This window comes from Bufo bufo, chromosome 3, assembly GCF_905171765.1.
Source record: "Bufo bufo chromosome 3, aBufBuf1.1, whole genome shotgun sequence".
Lineage (NCBI taxonomy): Eukaryota > Metazoa > Chordata > Amphibia > Anura > Bufonidae > Bufo > Bufo bufo.
Window position 1 is genome coordinate 362,129,861 of NC_053391.1, and position 22,717 is coordinate 362,152,577.

Genomic DNA, 22,717 nt, shown 5'->3' on the forward strand with positions numbered 1-22,717 from the left:
GTGTTTTATTTCGTTATCTTTCCTTATGCAGGTGTTATATGACGGAGGAAAATAATATAACCTGTGACCTAATTGAAATGAAAAAAAAGGTCTTTTTGTTTTTCAATTCCACTTGCACGATCTTAATCCTTGATAATCACTGGTTTTGTCAGTGTACAATGATGTCATGACTGGAGATTTGCTTTAACTACAGTAACCAAGTTCAGCAGGGCCATCCGAACACAAAGGGCATGGACAAAGAATGATCTCGCCGTCCTCTGTACACAGAGTGAACCATCAGCACTTCACAAAACGCACCCACAGGAAGAGAGCATGATGGTACCTGAGAGAGATCTCCCAACTAGAAGAATGGGAACTTTGGTTTAGAAAAGCTGCTATGTGACCCCCACTTTTGTAAATTTACATGATAACACAAGTGCGTGCTTTAATCCAGATATGTACTACTAGAGCCTATCGGCCCATACATGTTTGTATGAACCATATCATTGATCTGCACATCTGTATTTGCCGGCTGTGGCCCCTAAAGTTACCTCTCCACCAATGAAGCTTTTCCTAATACCAGTTTTTCAGGTTACACACCATACAAGGAGGGCAGGTGAATGAACAGAGAGGCCACGAAAAGCCATTTATGTCATGATTGTAGATACATTGTAATCTTAGAACCTGAGGTGCAGTAACTGAACTCTGGCTCATCAGTGATGATGGGAATCAGTGGGAAAATCAGTAAGGCTTAAACGATGAGATTCCCAGGATAATACTCCTGCTAAACTTAGACTTGTGTACGCAGCCTTAAAAGGAAGCTGAAGTCTTGAAATGCATAGCAAAGAACAACTCCTAATCCTTATACCCTGGAGTTTGTCTGCTGCACAGCCAACTGTCTGCACCATACGTCTATCCACACACCTCCAGTGTCCAGCATCTAGGCAGGGTTCCTCTTTCTACTGGCTCTGCTAAGGTAGTACCTCAGACCTGTCAGATACGTGAGAGATATATTAGTCAGCAAGCTATGTCTCCCTTATAGTACTCTATTGGTGACTTATTTTGTGGCAGAGGGCCTTGGCACCCCCTCAGGCACCAGGGCAGGTTGCAACTGATCGCTTTACACATCAAACTCCTCTGAGATGAATTGTAACCATAGTGGTGAGTCAAGGCTTTTTACCTAGCCTAATGCATCTGTGGCATGAGTCCTAAAGTCGTAAAATCTATTGGAAATACTTCCTGGAATACTGGGACTGTCATAGCAACAACTTTATATTACTGGCCATGGTACTCACATGAGATGTTCAATAAGGAAGAGGATGTGGTGTTCAGGTGTTATATCTTCACACACACTAACGCTTGCAGCACAACGCCTCCGGTTTATCTTCTGAGTAGTTCTTGTAATAGGACTATTTGCTGCTCTTTTGGACAGACATTCTGAAAAGGTTAGATGAGTCACGGCCGTGATAGTTCTGTAGAGATCTGAGAGAGTGTTTGTCCCATCTTCCATGAAATGGTACCATTATAGACTCCACCAAAAGTAAATGCCAGATGATTCTTTTTTTTTACCTCTTATTGGCATGCCGAACAGGGGGTAAAGGGAACAAGGGGCCGCATAAGGTCTCTGATTCTATTCCAGTAAGTCTCCAAGTGATACATTTGTCTACAGTAGTGAAGTCCATAATCCTAGAGCTACTTATTAATGCAAACAAATCCCTTTATTTTTCCAGCACGTGCACTCCTGATGGTAACTGGCGCTGTGAGCAGAACTCCTGCCTTATAAACATGAGAATCATTGATGCTGTCAATCGAGGCTCCTATGGGTAAGATAGCTACCATACTCATTGTGTATGTTTTATAACCTGTCTCCTAACATAATAAACAATCAATTTAACCCTTTGAGGACATGGCGATTTTTTTATTTCTGCATTTTTTACTTCTGACCTTCCCGGAGCCATAATTTTTTTATTTTTATGTTTACATAGCTGTATTAGGGCTTTTTTTTTTTTTTTTTTTGCAGGACAAGTTTTACTTTCTAAAGGCACTATTTAATATTGCATACAATGTAGTGAGAAGCTGGAAAAAAATTCCAAATGGGGTGGAATTGGGGAAAAAAACACAATTCCGCCATAGTTTTGATTTTGTTTTCCAAATGGAATAAATTAACATTTATATTTTGATAGCTTGGGCATTTTGGATGCGGCAGTGGAAATTAGCTTTTTTTTTTTTTTTGTTTATTTATTTTCATTCTTTATTATGGGGAAAAGGGAGTGATTTGATTTTTTTTTTCTTACTTTTGCATTTATATTAGGTCCTCTTAGGGGACTTGAACATGCGATTGTTAGATCACTTCTCCCTAAGACTGCAACGCGTTCGAATGGACTGCAATTAATTCAGTACATTCCTATGAAGACTTGTCACAGGCAGGGCTCCATATTGCTGTGGTAGCTTCGAACCTTTTCAAGGCTCTCGGCTATCACAAAGCACAAATGGCTTCCCCAATCTCTGCACCATTTGAGCCATGGGAGTTCTGCGCTTCTGGCAAAAAGCCTTTCAGATGCTGTGGTCACACTTGACCATGGCATTTAAAAGATTATACCTCTGTGATTGCCGTTATAGCAGAAACCCGGGGATTATGGCGCCTGCTCCTGTCTGGAGCGGGTGCCATCTGTAAATTGCAGACATCCACCGTACATATAAGGTAGATGTCATAAAATGTGTTTTTTTTTATCTAAATACATGCATAATCTATCCTGATTATTTTCATAATAAATCTGTATAGGGGTCAGAGCTCAGTTTCCTGTTACAGGCTCCAAATCACTTTTTAACCATTGCTGTCAGCAAAGATAATTTTATGTGCTAAATAAAAGACTGAATCACCCAGTGACTGTGCTCGCTCATTTGTCGGGTGGCATTGTTAGACTTGGCAATTATCTGGAAATAGTGTTCGCTTGTTGACAGTAATTGCCCCGATCCTCAGCCCATCTAAGAGTCCTGTTAGCCATAGAGTTAAATCATAAAATTATGGTTGCCTGCAGCTACCACTAGCTCACTACATATGATTTTTCAAATTGTGTTCAAACATAGTTTATAGCGGTAAGCGTTTTAGATAACTATCACCCACGCTTTATCTGTCCTAGAGAGATTTTTTAATTGTAGGGCTGCATACCTTCTAAAATGAACTTTAGAAAACTGAGCGCTGAGTATATAGATGAGTGAAGTATCCCGTTGAATCTTAACAAGGACCTGTCCCCACTTCTGACATGGCTGTTTTAATACCTTCATGCATTCCCCATGTAATAGCAATTCTGGAGCATCTATTCTTATCTCTGTATGTTGTGCCATTCCTGTATTATTTCTACTAGAAGTTATGAATGAATTGCCAGCAGTCTGCAGTAAGGGTACAGGGGGGAGGTAGCCAGTTGGGGGGGTGTACCTGCACAGTCTGAAAATGGCAGCACTGATTGGATAGTCAGTCTGTGCAGGTACACACCCCCAACTGGTTACCTCCTCTCTGTACCCTTACTGCGGACTGGTGACAGGTCCTCTTTAGCTCAGTCACTCGCTTGGTCCTTTGACATGGTTGACACTTCAATGTCTTCCCTGGACAACACAAAATATCAATTTTGCGCTGCAGAACTGAAAACCCTTGTGTGAGCATGCTCTAGTTTTACTGAACAGGTAAGCTGAATACCTGGGACCAGCCCATGTGCAAAACAAAAATTGTTAGTCATACACTGAACATGCATCATTTGTCAAATGTATCATGCAAGAGTGAGATTTTCTATGGTCCATGGATGATGTTGAAGTGTCAGCCATGTTACGTCATAGGATTAGGGGATGGCACTTCATTCTTCCAGGTGCACCCAGTGGACACTGCATACAACGCTCCGAAGTCCGCTGAGCTGTACTAATCTATAACTTTAGGATGCTGTGTTCGGGTCATACAAGATGATCTTTTTAGGGTTGTATACTGGTGACGGGTTCCCTTTAAACAGGTTTTAGTTTGATGTTGGAGCAAATCACATTGTATCATAGTGATCCTATGTATTGTAAAATTAACCAGCACCAAGCTTTCAAACTAGGTAGATGAAAGAAAAGGCAAAATCATACATAGCATACACTTTCAATCAAATTTAAGGTATGGATTTGACCATTTAAAATTGACATTGCTTCTTTTTCGGTAGATGGAAAGCTGATAATTATAGTCAGTTTTGGGGTATGACCCTGGAAGAAGGAATCCAGTATCGACTTGGAACCACAAAGCCACCTCCATCTGTTATGAACATGAATGAGCTCCATGTGAGTATACTGGTAGGCGTGAGAGAATTGAATGCAGAATTCAGATACTTAGAGCAATGTGTATGTACATGTGGTTGGTCCATAGTAGATCCAGGTTTTCCATAGTTGTACTATGGTAGTAATAAATGCAATCAAAGTCCTGTCTAGTCAGAAAGGGTAATCATGTGAACATGCTATAGGAACGTGCCAGCTCTCCTTCCTCTAGTCATAGTCCTTTCCTGAGATTGGGGTCAGTGTGTGATTTTTGGCAGATCCCAAGAGGAGAAGCACAATACACATGCGATTAAGCCAGCTTTTTCAAACAGCTTCCACTCAGGAAGTCCGGAGCCCACTCCACTATGAATAAGTGGTCATGAAAAGAAACATTGCTTGCTACTGTTGAGAGACCAACCCTATATTACCATTTCTTAGGAGAAGGAAAGAAGGGGGAGCTTCTGCCCAGGGACAAGAGACTGGAAAATTCCTTGAGTTGGGACACGGAGGTCATACAGGACCCAGACCTAATAACAGTCTGCCTATTTAGGAAATCCTTGTGTGTCTCTAAGTATGTACGTCAGTGTAAATAGCTGAAATTGTACTAAAGACTGAGGAAGATGCATCCGTATTCAGTGGTTGGTAAAATGAATGCTAATTTGTCTGGAGGACTACTGAATTACTGGTTCAAGTTTTTTTTACCTACTGTCCAGCACTGCATTGTCATTTTACACTTGAAACAATCATATTATTTTGGAGTGGATCTATATGCATTGGATTTTTACACTTTTTTGGATTTTACTTGTCATGTTGAATACACTGTGTATGTTTGCCCCTAGAAAGCTATAGTGACATTACATTACAGGCCTGGACATCACTGTGATTAAAGAAGGTTGAATGGCGCCAAGACCAGTTGGCCAGTACTGTATAATTCATAGGGCACTGGATCACTGCTCCTTGCACATACATTGTACTTAAACATATCTACAGTATATGAACCACATTCATTCATTTAGCCAGTGTATACTGCTTGCTTGTTTCCTTTTTGCCAGGATCAAGAAGACGTTGTAAAATTACCCGGTACGCAGTTAAATCTGTTATACCCCTATAACACAATTTTCGAATAAACAAATTAGCACATTCTCTTTGCTGTGTGAATGCCCCGCTATAGTTTTCACTGATTTTAACAATAAGGTTGCTTTCACACTGCATTTGCATTGCCCATTTGTTTTATGTGTCGGGAAAGCTCACAGTCAAACATATCCATAGGCCCTAATTCACCTGACTGAGGCCAGAACAGTATCCTTTAATATGGGAGCCTATTGTAAATGGATGTCACTGTATGCTTATACAAATCTATCTTTTGGAGGTATATGTAGAGTAAGGCTACTTTCACACTAGCGTTATTCTTTTCCGGTATTGAGTTCCGTCCTAGGGGCTCAATACCAGAAAAGAACTGATCAATTTTATCCCCATGCATTCTGAATGGAGAGCAATCCATTCAGGATGCATCAGGATGTCTTCAGTTCAGTCTTTTTGCCTTTTCAGGACTTAGATAATACCGCAGCATTTTGCGGTTTTATCTCCGTCCAAAATTCCGGAAAACATGAAGGAATGCTGGATCCGGCATTTTTTTCCCATTGAAATGCATTAATGCTGGCCCCGAGTGTTCCGGCAAAATGGATCCGGCATTGCGGTCTGCACATGCTCGGACCGAAAAAAATGTGAAAAAAATAAATGCCGGATCCGTTTTTAAACCGGAGAGACGGATCCGGCATGGAGAGACAGATCCGGCATTTCAATGCATTTGTCATATGGATCAGGATCCTGATTTGTCTGACAGATGCCATCAGTTTGTGTCCGTATTGCCGGATCCAGCGGGCAGTTCCGGCGATGGAACTGCCTGCCAGAATCCTCTGCCGCGAGTGTGAAAAAGGCCTAATTCTAACAACATATACCTCTGATGAACAAAGGAAATGCAAAGTGAAAATACTTAGATATAAAATCCAATATTTATAGCAGAAGATATGAATGACATATGCATTCTGTAATCGGGGAAAAACAAGAACCGTAATAGAGGGCTGCAAACAGAGCTCTTTCTTTTCCAGTTCCCGTTTACCCATTCTCTTGCCTAAGTATAATGTATTCACTATATCTAATGTGCAGGTGAACATGAACAGCGATGTGCTGCCTACTTTCTTCAATGCTGCTGACAAGTGGCCAGGAATGATCCATGAGCCACTTGATCAAGGCAACTGTGCTGGCTCCTGGGCTTTCTCAACAGCAGGTAAGATACTAAAAAATATTTCCGCTCAGCCAACACGACAATGGCTTGTGTGTGGTGATTATTATTGTTGTGTAGAAATGCAAAGATCATGTCACACAGTTTTTTGTATTGTTTTAGACAGCTTAAACAAAAGGTGTAGGTAGATAAAAAACCATTCAGAAAAAGAAAAGTGAGGACTCTTCAGGCAGCTGTGTGAAACTACCTGTATGGGCCATAGAATCACAAAAAATAGAAAATGGTCGGTGATTTCTATAAACCTCTGGCTTGATTCAAGGGGGGAGATTTATCAAAACAAGTGTAAAGGAAAACTGAATTTGTTGCCCCCAACAACCAATCCGATACCACCTTTCATTTTCCAAAGGAGCTCTGAAAAATGAAAGGTAGAATCTGATTGGTTGCTGTGGGCAACTAAGCCAGTTTTCCTTTACACCAGTTTTGTTAAATCTCCCCCAATGAGTGCATTATTTATCCTGTTGTGGTAATGTCCTTTTTCCTACTTATGAAACCTAGACAGTGTACTGCTTTATGACATAAAAGTAGACAATTCAAAGTGGTGTGATATCTATACAGGTGGCAGAATATGCATACTAGTTGTACATGACGGTATATTATATTGCCTTGTAGCTTCCGGTATTTAAATTGTATCTACATCTCTTTCTTTACAGCTGTTGCATCTGATAGACTATCCATTCAGTCTATGGGCCACATGACCCCTGCTCTGTCCCCTCAGAATCTCCTTTCATGTGACACAAAAAATCAGCATGGATGTCGAGGAGGACGTGTGGATGGTGCATGGTGGTATCTAAGAAGGAGAGGGTATGTGAACCAAATATTCCTGTTTTTTATCTGTGCAAAATTCCTATCTCTTAAGAGCCTGACGCTGGGTTCAGACCTGAGCGTACTGACCTGAGCGCGATTCTCCGGGCGTCACATACGCGGCTCCGGAAGTAAGCGAACGCCCATTGTCGCGCGTTCCCGGAAGTCTATGTACGGGAACGTGCGACACTACGCCCCAAAGAAGCTCCTGTACTTCTTGGGGCGTAGGGCGTTTTACAGCGCGTTCGTACGCGCTGTAAAACGCTCAGGTGAGAACCATGCCCATAGGGAAGCATTGGTTCTTGCCTGTTGAGCGTTTTACAGCGCGTAGGAACGCGCTGTAAAACGCTCAGGTGTGAACCCAGCCTAATAGATTATTGATATGCTTATCTGATAAACCGTTAAGGGATGGTGATCATACTTTACCTGGTCCCCACTGCTGGTTTCCAGCTCCATCACTCCACTGCCAGCTCTGCAGCTTTAGTCTCTCGCTGCATCAGCATCCTTATCAAAACAGGGAAAAGAGCGAGGTTGAGGGTTAGGGTGGAAGCGCCAAGGGGCTATTCTATATTAAGAAAGAGTGTGGAGAGAAATTTCTCATAAAAGGGTGACCCTAGTAATCAGTAGAGGCTGCTACCTGAAAGTCAATTCTAACCGCAAGGGTAAACTGGAGAGAATTAGAGCATATCAAAAAAGGATGTGTAGGAGCGCCAATAATGTCAGAGTCACAAGTTAGCGGAATACCATAAATATAGAAACAAGAGGGTGTACTATAAGGGGGAACTTTTAGGCAACCTCGCCCAAAGTAGGTTATAATAAAATAAACATACTGAAAGCAATAAGAACTAAGTTGAAAACAGATGATTATTCACACTAAAAGTCAAGGGAGGGGGGTGCAAGATAAACTCAATACACTTGTACCCTCTCCTCCCTCGCCTGGACAGGAAGTGGAAATGACATCACTTCCTGTTTAAAATTGTAAAGGATATGGTTCTAAAAAATTCGTTGCATTATGGAGAATATATAAAAGTGGATGTCAATAATTATAAGATGGATCAAAGACAAAAGAAAAGGGAAATAGTTATCAAGAGGTTACTGGATGATATAAAAGAATATAAATAATAATAAAAAAAATGGTATGTGTCAGTATAAGTTCATGTGCCTAAAACATTAGATACTTGAATACTTAAATGATTAAATAATCCAATAAAATAAATAATCAATTAATTATACAGTAAATCAAAGAAGTTCATGAGGTGGGGCAACTTTGGAGAATAAAAAATTATTAAACACATACAGACATATACATATATATTATGTTGAAGTATATGCAAATGTCATATTGATAAAAGAAAAGGAAAAAACAAACAAACAAACAAACCATCAGTAATTACTGTGCGCTAATGACTGGCCTGAAGGGAATAAGGGAATTGAACCGGAAGATCCAGTTAATTTATTTTCAGCAAAGCCGCTGATACGATTGGGGGACCCACTTGATAGGTGTTAAAGTTAAAGGATAACTGTCACATTTAGACCCTAATTTACAATTTTCATATATGTAGTTACTAATAACATGATATTCTAGAATCAGTTACTATTAGACTGACTTACCCCATATTTAATAAGATTCAGCCCTTATCAACCAGTCTGCATAAAACTGCAATTTCACTATTCAGTTAAGATGGCCACCACTGCCCTCACCCTGAGGCTAATCCCGCCTGCCCTCACTAGCCAGTAACAATAGCCCCCCAAAAGTGCCAGTAACCAGAGCCCTCCCCCTAAAGGGTTAATCTCCTGCAGCACAAAGGGGTCCTCTTACCACATGTTGCTTTCATTTATACACTGAGCAGATGGCAGATCTCCCTTCCCTGCTCTGCGCTGGTTCAACTCTGCCTTCTCCAGCTCTGCTGAGTGAGGGAGCGTCTGCCAAGCGCAGGGACAGGGAGAAGTGCACACAGCCCAGGCACTGTTATCAGCTGCTGGGGAGGACCTGGCTTTAATCATTTACTTACAGTCCCTGGCTGTCAGTAATGTGACCTTGCACGCTGCGTGCTTCTGCGTCATCCGTCCTTCAACAGATAGACGACCATGCCTAGCAACCCTATTTTAAGCACAGGTAAAAGTAGGCAGTATAGGGAACAAAAATGTGGAATTAAGGGGTAATTGAATACACAGTGAAAAGTTGAAATAGGGCCACCAAGGTGATATTATAATCACCACAATCCAATACTCCAAAAAAAATATATATGACAGTTATACTTTAAAAGAGATGCATCTCCTGAGTGGAATTGTGCAAAATGTCTAAAGACGCTGTGTTTTGCATATCTTTTTGTGATGTTGGAGCAATGAGAATTTAGCCTGTCTCTGATACTCTGAGTAGTGTGCCCGATGTATTAGAGTCTGCAGGGGCACTGAAGCATGTACATGATGTTGCCAGAGCTGCAGGTCATTTGATCATTTAGTTGGATTGACTTCCCAGATGTTGCAATCTTAACTTCCCTAGTGTCATCTGATATTGTATGTCTACATTTGAAAGATCTATTTGAAGCTGTAATATGGTTTTCATTATTAACTTTTCGAGTGGTTTCTGCGTGTGCGCCCGAGGCATTAATTTTGGGACGAGAGGGTGCTACTAACTCTTTTAGGGTTTCTGCCCTTCGGAAAGTCAGGTGCGGTTGCTGTGGGAGGAATTGTTAGGTTTCAGACGTTTTGGCTTTCACGTTGCACCTTCCCCATGGAGTCTGTGATCAGGCCCCTTAGGTATCCTTTCTCTAGGAATCTAGATTCTAGAACCCCTAGTTGTTCTAGCATGATATTGGTATCGGAACAATTTCTTTTAATTCTCCTCATTTGGCCATATGGAAAAATTTTCTTCCACTTATGATAGTGGCAACTACGATAATCGAGGTAGCTGTTAGCGTCAACATTCTTAAAATGTGTACGTGTTTCAATTTTGTTTCCAGCTGTATATGATTCCAAATCTAAAAAGACTGTATCACAGTCTATATGTGCAGTGAAGTTAAGATTCCATTGGTTATTGTTTAGGTTATTAATATACTGTTCTAAATAATCTTTGGTTCCTTGCCAGATGATGATATTATCAATGTACCATTGGTAGAATATAATGTTCGGGTGGGCTAGAAGACCTATCTGTTCCTCAAATGCTCCCATGAATAAGTTTGCGTATGAAGGGGCAAATTTAGTCCCCATGGCGGTGCCTCTTTGTTGGATGTAGACGGTGCCATCATATTAAAAATAATTGTAAGGATGAATTCGATTGAATCTAGAATGAAGTGGGCATGAGGTGGCATAACGTGGTCTTTTTGGAGAAATTTTTCGACTGTCTTTATACCTAGGTCATAAATAATTTTGCTGTACAAAGCAGAAAGTAGCCCAAAACATATTCCTTTCCCACTGGAAATCTCTTAAGTAGCGTTATTAAATGGCTAGAATCCCTGAGGTATTTTGTAAAATATCTACATATGCAGAAAGAATAGCGGTAAGGGAGTCGATCCCGGATATGATCGGATGTCTGATAGGTTTTTCAAGGGATATATATATCTTTGGGAGGAAGTAAAAGTATGGTCTTTGAGGGGTGTTCGATAGATATTTCTTCTCTTGCTTGTTATTTACTTTCTGTTCAAATCCCGAATCAAAGCAAAGATGAGTTTTTTAAAAGAGTCTGTAGGGTCAGAGGTTATATAAGCATAATAATTTTTATCTGAAAGAATCCTCAAGGACTTCTAGTGATAGTATTGGGAGTCCATTATAACAACGCCCTCTCCCTTATCTGCATTTTTGGATACTAAATTGAGGATGGCTTTCCGTTAGGATTTAGGTAGATTGTGGTTCTTGAAGAGATTGTCATTTCGACTTTGGTTTAACAGATGAAGCTATGGGAGAATGAATCAAATCATTGGCTAAATTATCCACATCATCGGTATCGGAGATATCAGAGGATGACTTTTTTCCTACTGTTGTGTCAGGAATAGTCGATGCTGGGGGATTCCTTAATTGTTTCACAATGAAATGTCGTTGTAGGGTTAGTTTGCGAATGAATTGGTTGAGGTCTACGAATAATTCAAATAGATCGAGGCCATTAGTAGGACAAAAAGAAAATCCTTGACTGAGTAGTTCTATTTCTTCCTCATGGAGTATATATTTTGATAGGTTTAAAATGCCCTTATATTTGAGGGTATCTGTTGGGGAATAAAGTAGATTGGATGTTTTTTTTTTTTTTTGGGAACAGGTTTTTTGTTTTCCACCTTCTCTACAACCTCTTCTACAATTGGTCTTTTTTCTTTGGTGACTGGGATAGAGTACTGGACTGTAGAAGTGGGAGGGGTGGGTGTGGGAGAAAACTGGTTTAGTATAGAAGTATCTGATAGGTTGGGTGGTAAAGCTAAGAAGAGTTTAGTAGCAGATGGAGAGTCACTATAAGTGGATATATTTTGAAAGGTCTGCATCTATTTAAATTTTCCCCTTGAATTTTAGTGTGAATAATCATCTGTTTTCAACTTACTTCCTATTGCTTTCAGTATGTTTATTTTATTATAACCTACTTTGGGCCAGGTTGCCTAAAAGTTCCCCCTTATGGTACACCTTCTTGTCTCTACATTTATGGTATTCCGCTGAGGCTACTTCACACTGGCGTTTTGGCTTTCCGTTTGTGAGATCCGTTTAGGGCCTTCACAAGCGGTCCACAATGGATCAGTTTTGCCGTAATGCATTCTGAACGGTAAAGGATCCACTCAGAATGCATCAGTTTGCCTCCGATCAGTCTCCATTCCGCTTTGGAGGTGGACACCAAAACGCTGCTTGCAGCGTTTTGGTGTCTGTCTGACAAAACTGAGCCAGACGGATCCGTTCTGACACACAATGTAAGTCAATGCGGGACGGATCCGATTTCTATGACACAATCTGGACAATAGAAAACTGATCCATCCTCCATTGACTTTCAATGGTGTTTAAGATGGATCCGTCTTGGCTATGTTAAAGATAATACAAACGGATCGGTTTTGAATGGATGCAGACGTTTGTATTATCAGAACGGATCCGTCTGTGCAGATCCATGACGGATCCGCACCAGACGCGAGTGTGAAAGTAGCCTAACTTGTGACTCTGACGGTATTGGCGCTCAGCATCCTTTTGACAGTGCTACATGACTACTGCAGCCAATCACTCCCTGGTGGCAAGTGACCCAGTTACACGGCACATGGGTGGCAGGTCACTGCTGCAGCCAGTGATTGTCTGCAGCTGTCACATGCCCCCTTTCAACAGTATGTTGACGCCGAGACATATAGGAACTGCAGAGCTGGCAGTGGAGCAATGAAGCCAATGGCAGAGACCAGGTTAGTATGATCCCCACCACGGGTCCTGCTATTCAGTGAGGTATGAAAAAAGTTTGATAACCCCTTTAAACCTAGAAGCTATTTATGAATGTTAAACAATAGTTTCTCAATAAATTCTTCTGCAGTTTGAATAGTTTGGTTACGCAATGTTACTCTCTTCTTCAGGATTGTAACAGAAGATTGTTATCCATTTGTGGGTCAAAATACAAATGGACCTCTTCCGCTCTGCATGATGCATACCCGTTCCATGGGGCGTGGAAAAAGACAAGCCACCAACAGCTGCCCAAACCCATATGCATCCTCCAATGAGATCTACCAGTCTACACCTGCTTACCGCTTGGCATCCAGTGTAAGTTGACTTTGCAATTGGAAGATGCTTTTTCAAGGTATTAGAATCCAGGCACCATTATATTTTGTATGTAGATCATTCAACACATCTTAATTGCAGAGTTGCACATTTGTAACCCAGCATGTGGATGGTAGCAAGTAAACGGTCCATAAACCAGTCAACACCATGTGATATGGTGAGATGGTCTATACCTGCTCCTATTTGTGGGAAGCATAACATGGAAACATAGATCCTGATTAAAAGGTTGGGGTGGGTGAGCCATGAACCCATAAATACCAGGACTCCCAGCCTTGTGCACTGTACTGAGAGGTCCCCAGCGCTCAGCCTGCACTGGAACTGCTCAATAGGTGGGGGTCCAACTCCTGGGATACTACAGATCGGCTGTTTGCAGGGGTCAAGCACTTCTGCCTCTTTACAGTATACCAAGCACAGTGCTGTATATTGTACAGTGACTGTACTTGGTATTGCAGCTAAATTTCATTCACTTGAATGGGACTGAGCAAAAAGGCCATGTGACCAATGGAGGTGATGCCACAGGCTGAGAAAAACGCTTCAGCACTTGCCCAAACACCACAGCCCCTTCTAACAGTTGAATGCAGGGGTGCTGGGAGTCAGACACCAACCACTCCGGTGTTGATGACCGACCTATCCTAAGGTTTGGTCATTAATTTCAAGGCCTGAAAAAATCCCATGAAATGTCTGCTCTTCTTGTTTTATAATATAGGATTTATCATGCTATACACTATTTCTTATTTAAAGGGGACCCTTTCTGTTAAATGTGGTATTTTATCTATGGGTAGCAGGTTTTTGAGCAGGAGGAGCGGAGCAGATTGATATATAGTTTTATAGGGAAAGATTAAGTATACCTTATTTCAGTCACTTAAATCCTTGCTCTTTCTAGACTTAGGTGTCCAGTAGATGGTCCAATCAGTGATATAGGGGAGGCTGTCAATCACTGATAGGACCGCCCACAGGACACCTAAGCCTTGAAAGAGCAGGCATTTCAATGAGTTATACTAAATCTTTTCCTACAACACTATATTATCTATCTTTTCAGCTCCTCCTGGTCTGTAACCTGCTACCCAAAAATCACATACCATTGTCAACATAACAGGTTCCCTTTAAATAAGAAAGAACACTGTATAGCATGCTAAATCCTGTATTATTAGACAAACTGGATCAATAAAACAATAAAATCCTCTCTCCCATTTTTTCTGACAGGAAAAAGAGATAATGAAGGAGATATTTGAGAACGGTCCAGTGCAGGGTAGGTATTGTAAAAGGTCAAATTTACTATACAGTTCATTAAAATGCGAAGGTCTATATTTATTACATTATGTGTAGGTTAATAAATGATGTTTTATGGAATATTAGTATAATCATGGCTTGCTTTGTGGCATTGTGGCCAGCACTTTATGAGACCACTTGTAATGAAAAGGGAATAGCTCACGGTAGCCCCTGAAAATCTTGAAAAGTGGTCCTGCAGCCGATGAGATGTGTTGAATTATTAAGAATATTAGTAGTGACCCCAGAGTTGTATGATAAGTATAAAAAAACACTCAGGCCGGTACTCAACAAGTTCTAATATTTGTATCATTTACAGAAGGGGTACATTATTTTATGTATTCTAGGTCATCAGAGGTTGGGGTGGCTCCATTAAGCTACTACCTATTGTAGGCTGTTTACATTTTATTAGCTGATAATTATATAAAAGATGTATAAAATGCAAAGTTCACCGTAATTATGAAGAATAAATAAATAAAAAAATATATATATATATATATATACACACACACCACTGTAAGCTTTTATAATTTCTCTGTTTGTGTTTTTCTGCTGTAGCCATAATGGAAGTGCATGAAGACTTCTTTGTGTACAAAAGCGGTATCTATAGACACACGCCAGTGATGGCTGGAGAATCTGAGCAATACCGTCGTCATGGTACACATTCAGTTAGAGTCATTGGGTATGTAAAGGGCGTGATCCTTTAGCTCCTAAATATAAAACAGAATTGCTTATTTGTTACAAAACCTACGCTTTGTTTTTATGTCATTTTGATGCAAAAAATGACACTTAGCCTGAGGACACTGCACTAGATTCGGGATGATGGCTGATGATGGAATGTGTCAAGTATTTGGGAAAATGGCAAAGTAAACTTGGCAAGGATCCTGCACAGCGCCCTCCGCTAAATACACAGGAATGTTTAGCAGGATGTACAACAGTGCAACATCATATATACTTATGGAAATGGGTTGTCCATTCGGGACTAAGAAAATAAACATTTTTTTAAAGAACATTTTAATAACACGGCATATTGAGACATTTTAAGTATACATACATTTGGTCTCCCACCTGCAGTATAGGGTGCACATAGGACTTTAACCTCTGGGTGAACAAAAGCCACATATAACAAAGAAAGACAGCATGGCCCTTTGTTTGCCAGCACTACCTTTTCTGTGGACAGGATGGCCTTTCATAAACTGGTCATATACTTTAGTTGTGTACTTGACAAACTCACTGATGGATGTTAGCAGGATCGGCTGACCATCTAATGTGTACAGGGGGCTACTAACTTGCAGCAGTGACCTACTTCAGCCTCTGATTGTCTGAGGGGGCCTTTCCTGGTATTTCTTGGATGTCGAGACTGGACTAGGAAGGAGGTAGCAGCAGGACTGGTTTTACATTTAAGTCAGCTTCCTTGCTGCCTTAAATGTAGACCATTTTCTATGCCTAAAACAGGTGTAGAAAATGATGAATGAGATAGGCCTGCCGGCCCTTCCCTGCCCACATCATGTCCCCTTTTTTAGACTTGGTGTGAGCGGGGAAGAAGTCACAGATTCTGCCGCAACATGGAATGCGATAGAATTTGTGCCAGATATATGCCACAAAAGTTGCGTATATCTGGTAATAAATTATTCCCTTTGTGCCCCAGCGTGTCTAGTATTTTGTGAATCAATTTTTTTAACAATTTGTTGAACTATAAAAAATGATTGTATGAGGATACATATGCTAGTGATCATTGTGTCCCTGAATTTAGAGGAAGGGAGAGGCAGGAAAAATGAAAGTGATCTCCTGAGGGGACAAGGGGACATGTAGCGTCTTGTCCTGAACACTTATCTCCACCCAAAGGAGACTCCAACACATCCTGTACTACCCTTTCTGTGCTGGACCAAGCCACTGCCAAGTTTTTGATGTATAGCCAAAAATAGTAGTGACACTATAGGGCATGTAGGGTAAGCAACACAATTAATATGGAAAGAAGTGCAACACAGTGAACAAGATGAGACTTGTGGTGAAAAATGTATGTATGTGAGCTGAGGGGAGGTATCATTTATACTAGCTGAACTACAGACGGCACATTTGGTCTGGAGCGACCTTGCTAATTTGCTGCTTCTGCCTCTACATTCCACACGCTTTGATTGCCCAGGAATGCTGCAGCCATACTGTTCTATAATCTTACCTCTGGCCCAGATCTTGATCATATCTCAAGCTGTGCATGTTACTATGGCAGCCTGGTGCCCCATTCAATCAGCCACCTCTTCACACAACTACTGATAGGAGGTGGTGGAGTAAAATAATATCTATTCCATATGAAGAAAGAATAAATAGAATAAATACGTCAGGTTGAGGGTGATCTCCAGGTCCTGGATATCCACTTGGACTGTGCATAAAAAAATGTATCAGTCACCATCAAAATATCTTGGCATGTTCAACGGACAATGGGCCCCTTGTCAGCTTTGGACAGCCCTAATTTTCCATGGATGCCTAGAAAATAAGTTTGTGATGAGTTTGGGCATTCCCAGGGCAAGGCTTACATGCCCAGTTTTTAGCAATTATCATGTTGGGTATATGGGTACATTTGTAAATTGCATTACAGGCAGCTATTGAATATACCTTCTGTATCAGAATTATGGGGGCTATTGGATAGCAGGGCAGCCTGATCGCTGAAGCTCATTGGTGACTTTCCAATCTGAAATGCAAGCTACAGCTGGGGCAGAGGACAAGATTATGGGACAGATTACAAATCCTGCGTTAAAATTGAGTAGAGTAGACCCCCTAAAGATGTGCCAAATTTATCACAGTGGCTGACGCTGGATAATAACTTAAGTGCATTTTTAGACTGTATAGTTTAGCCTAAAGAGGGAAAAGTGTATCTAAAACTCTCAGTAAATGTGGAGCAAGTTCTACCAGAATTAGTAAATCTCCTCTAATATATTTACATAGGACACAAAGCACACTCTGTGCCACTTGTTAAAGGAGTATTCTGGTTGTTTGAAGTTATCCCTGTTAGATTAGTGGGGGACCCCCACCGATCAAGAGAATGGAGGCCCCGTAACCTCTACAGTCCCCCTGAAATGAACGGAGTAGCCGGTCAGTCATGTTTGTGGCCGCTCCATTCATTTCTAGGGGAATTCCGGACATAGCCAAACGCAGTACTCTGCTATCTCTGTAACTTTCATAGAAATGAATGGAGTGGCCACACACATATGCGAACGGGCGCGCCGTTCTTTTCAGGGGGGCTGCAGGTGTTATGGGCCCCCCGTTCTTATGATCTAATAGTTATCCCCTATCCTGTGGATAGGGTATAACGTCAAACAACTGGAATACCCCTTTACACTGATCGATGTTCAGGCAGTTAATCGCCAACAAGCATTTGTACAAATATTCGTTAGAGATAATCTGCCAGTGTAAAGTTGCCACCAATTACCCGATGAATGATTGAAAAGCTTGTTCATCGGGTAATTGGATTGTTCGTGCGGACACCTAAATCATCATTTGCTGGCAGCAGATCGTGCCATCTAAACAGCATTCTGCTGCCAGCAAGCAATGATTCTGTATGGGGACGAGCGATGGCATTAGCGATCACTCCTCCCAATACCATGGAGGGGATCACTGCATGTAAATGCAGCGGTCTTCTCCAGTGACGAGCAGGAGATTATCAGGAAGGAGCGCTTCCCGACAAATTCTCTGCTCCATCAGGCCATGTAAAGGGGCCTTTAGAATTGGAAAGTCACACTGCCACAGCCTTACGTCCCTGAGCCCTACTGTTAATTGTGGCTTTAACATAATATGTATTCAGTATATAGGAATTATTGGTAAGAATATTGCACATACTCCATCCTCCAAGGCAAATATATTTGACTGACTATTTTCTATTGTCTTTATTAGGTGGGGAGAAGAGACGGCTCCAAATGGACATGTACAGAAATACTGGGTAATATAAGTAATATCAATTTATTAAGTTAGTACTATATATATATTAGTGTGTGCCATCTATTTCTGTAATGTTCTGTGCCCCGTTGTGTAGTTCCCTGAATATTGTGTAAATCTACCAAGGAACCTGCCTTTTGTATAGTACTGGGGATCCTGGATTTACAGCACCTATCCCACACCCAGCTGTGTGTTCCAGATTCTCTGTACTGACTGTAGAGGCACAGGAAGGAGAACAGGAACCAATGTTAATGACAACAGGCAATAGTAATGTGATGTATGAGCCTAGATTACAGTTAGCTCCAGCTGGATGCTATGCTAATCACTGGCATCTCAACACTATAGAATATAAAATATCACAGAACTGCTAATATTCTTTAGTATTATCTTGTGTTGTGTATATTTCTCACTAGTTTCCCTTTTTTTCCTCCTTAGCTGGCAGCTAATTCCTGGGGCAAGGACTGGGGAGAGAATGGCTATTTCCGTATCGCTCGTGGTGAAAATGAGTGTGAAATTGAAACGTTTGTGGTTGGAGTGTGGGGAAGAGTCAGCATGGAAGATGTTTCACACAAGAAATAAGAGCACTGGCAAAACCGCAAGACATTGTGAAATTATAACAAGCAGACGGTGGGGTGTATAACTCTTTACCTCTAGATATTTCCACAGCCAATAAGTGGATGTCCTAGGTGGTTGGGTGTGTATTCAACAAAGAAGGGGGATGTATTATCAGGTTGATGTGAATAATTCAATTTCAGGGCATGTTACAACACGAGTCTTCTAAAGAAGCCATTTCCCCCCCAGTAGTCAGTGTATGATCACTGAAGATATAACATCCTAGCAGTATATCACTGCTTCATTTCTAGATTGGCCAGTCAAGCAGTAGACCACCACCGCCAACACATCCCCTATACACGTGAGGTATATCAACTTGAGAAGCACCTTCCCCATTTGTATTATTTCCTGCTGTCCTACTTGAATTCACCACATCGATTTCCTCATTTCACTATAGATAAATGAAAGCAACTGAATGCCAAAACTCAGGCCAGGGACAGGATACTGTAGAGGTCCTTAGCGTAATTAAACTGAGCCTGTGGTGCTGACACAGGAGAGATTCACAGCCTGTGGCTTTAGAGGGGATAACAGTGCACATAATCCTATAATCTCTACAGGGATCAAAGGAGCATTGTTTGGGGCTATATACGAGGGGCACGTAGTCCTGTGAACCTGTCATACACAGACATTCCCCACCATAGTGCCAAAAACTGCGGGAGGATTGGGGCTTCCATCTAGAAGTCAGTCCCACCTAGGACCAAAGTGCACAGCATACTTTATGGAATGACGCTGAATAAAATAAAGCCTGAAGATCTGCTGAGTAGTCACCTCTGTCAGATATCAGCTGATCTCTAATGCTTGGTCACCAGTATCATATCAGCCTCACACAGCTTTTCTGCCATTCCATTAACCCCAATAGCTCACTTTTATTACAAACCTAAATTGTAATGTATAAAAACATGAAATGTGAAATATATTTAGCTATTTATTAAATTGTTTCTATATATATTGTTTCTATCATTTATATACCCTACCATACAATTGGATTTCTATGATGTATCAGAAAATGATATGTTAAGACATTCTCAACATTCCAGTTTGAATAAAAAAAAAATTTTTGCACCAAATCCGCCACTTTGTGTTTTTAATAATAATAAAAAAGGAAACATTTGATAGCAAAAAAAATAAAATAAATATTTATACTGGTGTCAGGTGGCATACACATTTACTTGTGATCCTCTGATACATAAAGGGGTATTCCTGTTGTCATAAGTTACCCCCTATCCACAGATCACGAGAGCGTGGACCCCGTACCCCCCTCAGGGAGTTCCTGAGTACAGAATTCAGCCATTTCCAGAACCCCTACAGTGATCAATGCAGTGGCAGTACATATACCCAAACAGCCACTCCATTCATTTTGAGGGGCTCCGAGGTGTACGGTGTTATCGTGATCAGCGGGGGTCCCAGCCGTAGGACACCTACCAATCTAATAGTTATCCTCTATCCTGCATGCAGTACTTTTTTTCCGTCTAAAAAACAGATCTCAGATGGAAATAGCTCAAACGGATGCCAAATGTGCACAACTGATGCACAGGATCCGTTTTTTTTTTCTTTTCATTTCTTCTGAAGGATTAGAAGAACAGAAAATGAAACGGTGATGTGAACCCAGCCTTAAACTGGCTAGTTTTATCATGAAAAAAATGCAAAATCAACAAATAAAATCTATTGCATTTACACCTTGATTTGGACATAACTGGTAGTGCGTGATTGATGGATTTGTATAGATATTTGCCGGTCAGTGGCGCGGCACACACAAGCATGTCTGTGTTCATGTCCTGACCGCTGGTCTGTAAAATATCGACTTTGTTTCATAAACAATTGGTCACTTTGATGAGTAACCTCTGTCTTTGGTGTTAGAAAGTCCAAAAGGTCACATGCCACCTTTGTGCCAACCCACAGCCCATCCTCGCTGTCTTTTATGCACTGTACTGATGCACACGCATTAACCAACATGAAACTGGAGCCCTAGTACTGATGCACTGACACCTCTATGGCAAAGGCATGCACAGTTCATGTGGGATCCCTGGAATTTTTGACATAAAATACTAGGCGCTACTTTTCCCAGAAGGTGGCTTGAATAGATTTGAATATTCCTTCATTTAGAAGAACTTTCCCTGTTACTAGAGATTAAGAATAGACAAGGTCTTTATGGGTACAGTGTTATAAAAAAAGAGCAAACACTATTTTACTTAACGTATTGTACATGTAGATCAGTGATTTCCAACATTTTAACCCCTGAACAATTTTTCCTCTCCCAGAGATGCCACTATGTTCCCAACTCAAAGAAGGAAGGAGCAGCTAGAATATTCTGTTCTTCTTGCCCAGGACTGTGCTATACTCTGGTTGAGGTGTTCACTGTGTGCACATCTATGAGCAGACTGAAATCCGCCGTGGCCACTTTAAGGCCTCGTTCACATTTCTGTGTTAGTGTCACGTCCGTGAAAAAAACTTAAGTGTTTCATCCATGAAGATGTCCGTGAAGGATCCGTGGTTGGTCCACGTGTTCTTTTTTACCATCTGTGCGTCATCCGTATGTTGTTCAGCTGAAAATCAATTTCCAAAGAATCTACTATTAGTCCTCAGTGAAAAACGGACACTACACGGATGTGTGTCAGTGACTTTCACTGTGTCATAGACTTCTATGGGCGTGCTTTGTCTGCCTCACAGATCAATGTAGAGCATGTTTCTGTGATTTTTTTACTGAGCCACAGTCAGTAAAAAAAACACTGAAATGTGAACAGACCCATTTAAATCAATGGGTACACGTGCTGCCTGCAGAAAAAGCAGACAGCACAGGTCAGTGAAAAACTGAAATGTGAACGGGGTCTTAGGCCTCTTGCACACGACCGTATGGCTTTTTCAGTATTTTGCGGTCCGCAAAAAATACGGATGATGTCCGTTTTGCAGAACGGAAGTACGGGACGAAACCCCACGGAAGCACTCCGTACGGTTCCGTTCCGTGCTTCCGTTCCGCATCTCCGGATTTGCGGACCCACTGAAGTGAATGGCTCCGCATCCGTGATGCAGAATGCCCACGGAACAATACCCGTGTATTGCGGATCCGCAAATGCGGTCCGCAATACGTCAACGGGGCGCACACGTTCGTGTGCAAGAGGCCTTATGCGGACAATAATAGGACATGTTATATCTTTAAACGGAATGTAAAAACTGAAATACGTAAACGGAAGGCATACGGAGTACCTTCCTTTTTTTTTTGCGGATCCATGGAAATGAATGAGTCCCCCCCCCCCTCCCCCAGTAAGGCAAAACTGTGCACATTTCAGAGTGGTCTTTTATTGTGGGCAGTAAAAGGCACACCTGTGCAATATTCATGCTGTCTAATCAGCACCTTGATGTGCCACACCTGTGAGGTGGGATGGATTATCTCGGCAAAGGAGAAGTGCTCACTAACACGGATTTGTGAACAATATTTGAGAGTAATGGGTCTTTTGTGTATGTAGAAAATGTTTCTGATCTTTGAGTTCAGCTCATGCAAAATAGGAGGAAAATCGAAAGTGCTGCATTTATATTTTTGTTCAGTCTATATGCATTTCTGCACCATCTGCGCACTAAAATCCACAATTTCTAACAGCGGTTTTTGGTGAAGATTCGATGCTGTTTTGCTGCAGATCTCACCCATCATTGGAAAAGGGTGAAATCAGCAGCTCAAATTGGTAACATAATTGACATGCTGCGGATTTGGAAATCCACACAGCAGGTCAATTTCCGAACAGAAAAAAATACACAAAGTCTACATAAGATTTGTGTAATCTCATACACTTTGCTGGTAGAAGGTACGGAACTACGCCGTGGTTTTTCCACACGGGAAATCTGCGT

At 41.3% G+C, this 22,717-nt stretch overlaps 1 protein-coding gene across 1 annotated transcript in view; it reads left to right on the forward strand.

The window, feature by feature from the left end:
* TINAGL1 (tubulointerstitial nephritis antigen like 1) overlaps positions 1-19,947 on the forward strand; it is a 52,300-nt gene extending 32,353 nt beyond the window's left edge. Inside the window, exons 4-12 of the mRNA XM_040424532.1 lie at positions 1,710-1,802; positions 4,167-4,281; positions 6,421-6,541; positions 7,207-7,357; positions 12,874-13,057; positions 14,279-14,324; positions 14,900-15,023; positions 18,227-18,272; positions 18,704-19,947. Coding sequence (XP_040280466.1) covers positions 1,710-1,802; positions 4,167-4,281; positions 6,421-6,541; positions 7,207-7,357; positions 12,874-13,057; positions 14,279-14,324; positions 14,900-15,023; positions 18,227-18,272; positions 18,704-18,847 — 1,024 coding nt within the window. The 3' untranslated portion in view covers positions 18,848-19,947. The remainder of the gene's footprint in view (positions 1-1,709; positions 1,803-4,166; positions 4,282-6,420; positions 6,542-7,206; positions 7,358-12,873; positions 13,058-14,278; positions 14,325-14,899; positions 15,024-18,226; positions 18,273-18,703) is intronic.
* The last annotated feature ends 2,770 nt before the right edge of the window (positions 19,948-22,717 follow it).